The 8,158-nt window shown below is 52.9% G+C and overlaps 1 protein-coding gene across 1 annotated transcript; it reads left to right on the top strand.

The window, feature by feature from the left end:
• Window positions 1–4,258: 4,258 nt before the first annotated feature.
• LOC119272727 (phospholipase A1 EG1, chloroplastic/mitochondrial-like) lies at window positions 4,259–5,799 on the top strand. The gene has a single exon (XM_037554142.1). It carries the CDS (start codon window positions 4,259–4,261, stop codon window positions 5,618–5,620), a length of 1,362 nt encoding a protein of 453 aa, XP_037410039.1. The 3' UTR covers window positions 5,621–5,799.
• Window positions 5,800–8,158: the final 2,359 nt, after the last annotated feature.

Genomic DNA, 8,158 nt, shown 5'->3' with positions numbered 1-8,158 from the left:
GTATGGTTAGTGATCAAGGGAAGGATCCTAACCAAGGATAACTTGTTTAGATGTGGTTATATGTCTAGAATGTATGGTGTTAATCTTCGATTGCGGTGATGCATCCGTTCTGAGAGGATTAGTAGTAAGGTGTTGAATTTGATGTTTACAGACTCCATTTTCATTGTGAAAATGGGGGCCATGAGGCCCCTTCTATTGAAAAAAAAACATGTGTCATCGGCCCGCTCCTTTTGGCCTACCAACCAAGCCTGGCCGGAGAGCAGTATAGGCTTATAGCAAGGTTTGTGCCCTCTCCCTCCAGTAGACTAGCTTGATAGGAGGGGACACCTCACCCATAGAAGTCGTGTTAAACACAATAATTCCCCCCTCATACATCGGTCACCATTGGCTCGCTAACACTAGCATTCTAGCCCACCGACCATGACCGACCACCTATCCCCGGACACCTAAACTCCGATGCCACTTGTTACGCATTCTTGGGTATGCTAACCAGCGTTTTCAATCCACATGCACTATTGCCCGCTCCATGAGCGTCTCAGCCCACCAACCATGCACAAACGGAGAGCAACACATGCTTATGCCAGGGTCTGGGTCCTCGGCCCCCCAAAAGACTAGCATGATAGGAGGGGACACCCTCACCCATATAAGTCGTGTCCAGTCTCCTCCCACTAATCGATTTGAGAGTAAACCCAACAATATTCCCACTTAACTTTTGCTCCTAGACCGGCGTGCGTGCATGCAACATATACCTTGCCGAGTACTACCACGTTTTCGTACCTCGGTATAGACTTTCCTGGGCGTCTATGAGATGACACTCGGCATACCCCATGCCGTTTCCCTTGTGGTGATAGAAACCACAGATTGTGAATCATTGGCGCTTAGTATAGTTCACATCGCACAAACAAATGCTGAAGTACTCTCTCCATTGAGTCTTTTTTAGAGATTTTAATAAAGACTACACACGGATGTATATACAATATTTTAGAGCGTAGGTCACTCATTTTGCTTCGTATGTAGTCCGCGTTGACATCTCTAAAAAAGACTTATATTTAGGAAGAGAGGGAGTAAATCGGGACTCCGAGAGGCAAGGCAACTAGGCAAGGCGGTTTTCAGAGAGAGCACCAGCCGGAGAAGCAAAGGCTAGCTAGCAACAGCAAGCAAAAGTAAAAAAAAAAGACACAGAAATTTTAAAAAAAATCATCTTAGCTTGTGCGTGCAGCATATACCTCGCCGCATGATCCGATCCGGCGGGGTAGGCGGACGTCATCAGAGATTCAGAGGAAGTGGTAGCACGCGCGCGAGTCTTGGAGACAAACGAGGCCACGTCCTAGGGGTTCATGGCTATATACAGCACCCCCCGTCCCGGGCCCGCGGCATTGAATGTCCAAAGGGGGGCCTTTCATCGATCAGCGCATCGAATGTTCACCGGAGCCGGGGGCCGCGCCGGCCGTACACACGGCGATGGCGATGAGAGAAAGGGAGAGGGGGAAGATGTCAACGAGTGATGAGCGATGCCTACACCGCAGCGGCAACCGGCTACACGCCATCGCCAACCACACGGATGCCTACGCCGCAACCGAGTTCAACACCAGGTCAACACTCGCGCTACATGCCTGCATTTTTTATTGCTCGGCGTCCCTTTTGGCGCAATCAAGCACGGCGAGTCCAGTCCCCCACTTAAATCCTCCTGTCCACCCTCCCAGCGGCAGCCCATCGCTCTGTTTTTCTTCGCCATCGCCGCTTAGGCGCTGGCTCGTGATACCACGTCGTACGCTATGAAAAACATAGTATATCCTATATACATCTGTAATACCACTGCTACTATCTGACATGTTTTCTGAAATACCAATTGCATTTAGAAGCCTTTGTGCCGGCATAGCAATTGTTCCCCGTCATGTGTTAGCTAATCCTCCTATCACCAATTATAGGTTGTGTCGTAGTACAACGTAGTACTGCCTTCAAGGTGAAACATTTATTGGCCATCATTTTTGTGAAAACATGTTTTAAATTAAAATAATTGTGTACTATTTCTTAATAAATGCAATAATATATTCTCATGAAAAAATTGCAATGATATTGAGTTCATGTTATCAGCATTGGTAAATTTTCGTAGGTACGGGCAAACTTGAATATTTAAAACACTAAAATGACCTGTATTACGGCGATGGATAGCGGTATTTAGGGCTTTGGGCTTGCCTTTTGAAGGCCATTTTGTTGTTGCAAATCTGGTCAAAACCCCAGCCTGGCGCGATAATTGTACATGTTTACTTGTTTCTAAACAATGTTGCATGTACCTGGTTCCGATCGAGATCATGCTTGCATCTCAGTTTTGTGGCATATTTATGTTACCATGAAGCCGCGCTAAGAGCCAAATGCTAGTCGTGACTGACAAAGTAGTTTTTTTTACCCTAAAAAACCGGCAACAAAGAGAACCATGAGTAAGTTAGTCTTGCTAAACCTCAGTCGACTGAGACTTGGTTAAGTCTCAGTCGATGCTATACTCGTAAGACCTTGCATTGAGATCCATGCAAAAAAATTCTTTTAGATTTTACTCAGTTTTGCTTTCTTACGTGTTATGACTTGATTGTGTTTAAGTCTATGTCGACGGAGACCTAGCCACCCCTAAGTAATAAGCGGTAAAAAGTAGGAAGAAATTCAACTCACATAGAGAAAGAAAGAAAGAAAAAGAAGAGAAAAGAAGAAGACCAGCTAGCTAGTAGATGGATAGGGCAAGCAAAGGGACGTGGACGGGGCCACGTCGCTGGCGTTGACCCTCGGCGCCGCGCGGGAGGCAGCGTCGCGGTTGGGCGCTAAACGTCGCCTCCCCCGCGGCATTAATCCCCCCGCATTAGCAATGTCGTCGCGGCCTAAACCCTTTTCGCGGCAGACCTCGCCAGGCATGGGCCGGAGGCCAACCGCTAATCAAACCCCAAAGCGCGGCCGGCGGGGGCGTCCACGTACGCGGCGCGGCCCCGGGCGTGGACTCCCTTCGCCCACGTCGCCCCCGCGACGACCTCAACCGGCGCCCTTAATTGCGCCATTAATCGCCGAGGGACGGGCGAGCGATCGGGCGGAGCTTTTCGGCATCAATTCCGCCTCGCTCCGCCGTGGCGTAGGTCGTACTGCTGCCTACTGCCCCCCCCTACGACGACCTCGGGCGCGGGTGGATGGAAGGAGTGATGGACGGTGACGGTGGCGCGGCGCACGTCCTCGCCGCCGTGCTGCACTCAACCGTGTCCCCGCTCCTGCCGTGCCGGTGTTCTGATCGGCGACTCCGTTGCAGGAGCTGCAGGGTTTACCAGCCCGCCATCAGTTCTTGTCAGCTTGCTCAGTTAAGCTGTCCTGACTGTAATTATTAAGCAATTGAGTAGCGTCTCGCTGACCAACAGAGAGTCTCTGAAAGGAAAGACCACCCCTTCAGTTCAGTCTTGAGCCAAGTGCTGCTCTGCTTCCACTGAGGCGGCAGCAGCATATCCATCTGCCTGTCCTGACTGAAAACATGGTACCAGTTCGAATTTTTTTATGTGATCCTGAGAAACCAAGGCCGGGCAGGATCCAACCAATCTGAGATTCCGTTCCTCCCGGCCACGACTCATGAGTTGAATATAGGAGTATACGATTATGACCATGGACGCATCTATCTGTCTACCTATCTGTCAATCCCCAGCACCAATCCCAACACAAAGTACCCTGTCCAATTGTCCAAGCCGTCGGTCGAGCAGTCAATCACCCGCCAAACATCTCCGACGGATGAAAACGATCTTTCCACGGCGGTCAAAAAATCCCCCGCGAGACGAGAATTACGTTTACGTACGCGTTCCAATCATCCGCCCAATCGCTCGCAGCAGCCGTCGTCGTCGTCGCAGTTCTCCATTTCTCTGGGGTTTTTGCCAGTCGATCGAGGTGCGGTGTGGTGCGGGGAGGGGAGGGGAGGTTGCGCGGCTGTCATGGCCAAGTTGGTTATCATTCCGAAAAGGCGCGGCAGTGGCAGCTTCCGCTCCCTTCCTGACTGACGGGCTTGGAAAGTCACTCACTGTACCTTCTCTCTTCCCGCGAGCCGCACAGCACGGATTGGGACATGCGTGCAAGCCACCGCAAGCCGAGTCGTCCCGCCCGCGGACCCTTTATATGCCCTCCCGCGCGCGCGCCCCATGCATCATCATCATCCTCGTCGCTGCCATTCTCCCCCCCTCCGCTCCCCCGCTCCTCTATGGTCTTGGCGTTCCCACCGCCTCCATCGCGCCGCACCTGCTAGCTCATGGCCTTCGCGCCCGCCACCACCACCACCTCGATCGCAGCAGCAGCAGCAATGGCGCTCAAGCCGCAATGCGCCGGTCGTCAGCCGATGAGCCGCGCGGCGCGGTGCAGAGCGGCCGCGGCCTTGACGGCGGAGGGCTGCGCCTCGACGTCGGCGATCGCGGCGGCTCCGGTCGCGCCGAGACGCGGCGCGCGGAGGACGCCGTCCGTCGCGGGCATGTGGCGGCAGCTCCAGGGGGGCGACGACTGGGAGGGGCTGCTCGGGCTTGATGGCCCGGCGCCGGCGCTCCGGAGCGAGGTGGCGCGCTACGGCGAGCTGGTGGACGCCTGCTACAAGGCATTCGACCTCGACCGGGCCTCGCGACGGTACCTCAACTGCAAGTACGGCAAGGAGCGGATGCTGGAGGAGGTGGGCATGGCCGGCGCCGGGTACGAGGTGACCAAGTACATCTACGCGGCGCCGGACGTGATGACCGTGCCCACCATGGAGGCCTCCACCAGCGGGCGCGGCCGGTGGATCGGCTACGTGGCGGTGTCCACGGACGAGATGACCCGGCGGCTCGGGCGGCGGGACGTGCTGGTCTCGTTCCGCGGCACCGTCACCCCCGCCGAGTGGATGGCCAACTTCATGAGCTCCCTGGAGCCGGCGCGGCTGGACCCCTGCGACCCGCGCCCGGACGTCATGGTGGAGTCCGGCTTCCTGAGCCTCTACACCTCCGCCGACAAGACGTGCCGCTTCGGCGGCGCCGGCAGCTGCCGGGAGCAGCTCCTGCGCGAGGTGTCCCGCCTCGTGGACGCGCACTCCTCCTCCTCCAAGAAGCCGGGCGAGGAGGTGAGCGTGACCCTCGCCGGCCACAGCATGGGCAGCGCCCTGGCGCTGCTCCTCGCCTACGACCTGGCGGAGCTGGGCCTGAACCGCGCGGCGCCCGTGACCGTCTTCTCCTTCGGCGGGCCTCGGGTGGGCAACGCGGCGTTCAAGGCGCGGTGCGACGAGCTGGGCGTGAAGGCGCTCCGCGTGGCCAACGTCCACGACCCGATCACCAAGCTCCCGGGCATCCTCCTGAACGAGGCCACGACGGGGGTGCTCCGGCCGTGGCGCGCGTCCTGCTACACCCACGTCGGCGTGGAGCTCCCGCTCGACTACTTCAGCGCCCGCGCCCCCGCCGCCGTGCACGACCTCGGCACCTACATCGCATTGCTGAAGAAGCCGGCGGCCGCCGCCGGGGCGGCAGGCGACGGCGGCGGCGGCGGCGTGGTGGGCAAGGTGCTGGACTTCGTGGGGCGGCAGCGCGCCGGCGCATTGCAGTGGCAGTACGCGGCTCTGCAGATGGGCGGCCTCGTCCAGACCCTGGGGCTGATCTGACGACCTGGCCCCGCAAGACCACGCTCCGATTAGTTGATTACTAGCTTTACTAGTACTAGGAATTAACCTCTGATTTAACCGGCCGGCTACTGATCCTCGGCCAAGATGTTTCTGGTTCTTTCTGCCTGTACATACAAGTCGAGAGAGATCGCAAGCAAACACAGATTCTTTCGTTCCAATTTCATCTCATCTCATCGCCGTCGTGTTCTGCTTCTTCATCCTCGGGTCTGCTCTGCACACTGTGAGCAATGTGAGCCAGTGAACATCAGTTCCTCCAAGCATCCTTAATAATATATTTTTTTAAAGGGAAAGAGGTCCACCGTTCATCCAATCCTCCAAGCTATAAACGGGAAAACCGACATGGCTTGTTCGGCTGGAAGATTTCCGTTGGAGTCGCCGAAAAAGAGGCACTCCTGGCCCGCCACGGAGATACGCGGGGGTGTGGGTGGGTCTGCCGAAACCCGGTGCCCGCGCCTGGCCGTTGGATCCGAAACGGACGGAGGGTGCGACGCGCTCGCCTAACTGAGCCGCCCGCTCGGTTCTGGCCGCGAAAAAACTCTTGGCGTACTACCGCGTCTCATCAGACAAGTAAGGACATGTACAATGATGATGACATATGAATACAAATGCCTTATGACAAAAAATAGAGTTAAAAGCACTTGCTGAGAATATGATGGTTTGGTCCTAGAACTTGTAAAATGACCCTATTCAGTCCCACAACTTGCACCAAATGTGCAATTTTGGTCTTGGACTAATCACAGAACGACAATTGGACTCGTCAGGCCCGAGCCGGTTAGCAGGCGCGTTTTTGCAAAACCATCACATTCTCAGCAAGTTCTAGGACCCCCGGTTTGAGGCATCTACATTTATTTTTTTCTCCCCATTGCAAGCTACCATTAGTGGGCCTCATGAAGAAATACTGTAGAAAATAAAGACTATAGTACACATGCATATCTACTTTTCACTCCAACCTTTTCCTTTTAATATCGGATCATATTTTTTTCTCTCCAAGCACCCGCCTTCTGCAGAGGATCCCATTTTTCTATCCAAACCTACTTTATCTGATATTCGATCTTACATGGCATGCGAGGCATCATCCTGTGGGTATGCATTGTACATGCCCTAATCGTGTCTCCAAGATAATCGAATAAACCTTATGCACCTTTTGCAGGATTCCAACTTGCTTTGTAGGAATACTGAAGACGTCTGTAAAAGAATTAACCCGCTTTCAACTTACATTTCAAGAGAATACACGATTCAATGATAAAAATAATAATGCTAGTCTGTTATGGTTCGAGAGGAGGTAGCGGGATCCACTCGAACACTACATCGAAAATGTGTTGAATCAAGAGTAGATAGTAAGTGATTCCGTCCACACTTAGAAAAGTTCAAGCGGACACCGTCAGTAGTGCCTTGCGAAGAGCTTTACTTGGATAAATAGAAGGAACATCTATCCGACCAATTCGGAACAAAAAATAAAAAAGGAACATAGTTCCAATAAAGGAAACCCAGGGACCATATTCTTCTTCAATCTGAGTTTTGCTCAAGTCTCGAATAAACTCAAGGACATATTCAAAAAAAAAATTGACCATCGGTCGGGATGGTTTGTGGATAACCGTACGTACTATGTCATCGGACAAGTAAACGCGTCTCCAAGATAATCGTTGAATAAACCATATGCACTTTTTGCAGGATTCCAAATTGCTTAGTAGGAATAATGATTGACTAAGCTTTATGGTGTAAAATTCCCGCAAAAAAAGAAAAGCCTACGCGGAAACCCAATTCGGCTCTTGGGAGCATATGCTCCGGCCCACCAAAAATGCTATCTGCAAATGTCGTACAAATTTGAGAAAAAGATACATGTGTTCACTGTCACACCAAAATGCTACCTGTAAATTTTTAGAACAAATATTAAGTATTTTGATCTATGCAAAAAAAAAAAACAAGTCGACATCCAAATGTTTCATTTTTCTGTTTTTTCATCGACGAAGCACCGTCATCTCGCTTCGTATGAAAATTGTCAAGCACTCTTGTTACACTAACAAGAACATCTACAAGAGGGATATCATTTTTTTAAAAAATTAATATTTATTTTGAATTTACTGTTTATTAGGGATATGGCATATGTGCCAAATCCCATAAGCTACGATCCTTAAAAACTTCAGACCGAACAGCTCAGAGTGTTCAGCACTGGAGATGGCTTCGTGCTCGCACGACACACAGGGCGACGCACGGGACGAGAGATGGCGCGTATCTTACGCCGCCGATCTGCAGCACCGCTCGCTCACGTTCCATGATGGCGAGTTGATTCTCCGGCGTGATGCTCTCCGGCTTAATCTGGTGGATGACCGCGGAGTCATAGTGGATGCGCGTTTCCTCCGTGCAGGGGAATTCATAGACATTGGTGACATTATCTCGCTGCCGTGTCATTTTGCGAGGATAAGGGAGCGATCCCCGGCGGTGAGCGCGTCTCCAGTGGGTGCGACACACGGCACGATCCATGGTGCGGTACGCGGGGGGCATGTGGAGATCCAGGCG

Source organism: Triticum dicoccoides, chromosome 3A (genome assembly GCF_002162155.2).
Source record: "Triticum dicoccoides isolate Atlit2015 ecotype Zavitan chromosome 3A, WEW_v2.0, whole genome shotgun sequence".
In the NCBI taxonomy this organism is placed as follows: domain Eukaryota; kingdom Viridiplantae; phylum Streptophyta; class Magnoliopsida; order Poales; family Poaceae; genus Triticum; species Triticum dicoccoides.
This window is presented reverse-complemented; position numbering and strand designations above follow the sequence as displayed.

Excerpts from the sequence above, each read along its gene's own strand:
- LOC119272727 (XM_037554142.1), top strand. The coding sequence starts at position 4,259 with ATGGCCTTCGCGCCCGCCACCACCACCACCTCGATCGCAGCAGCAGCA.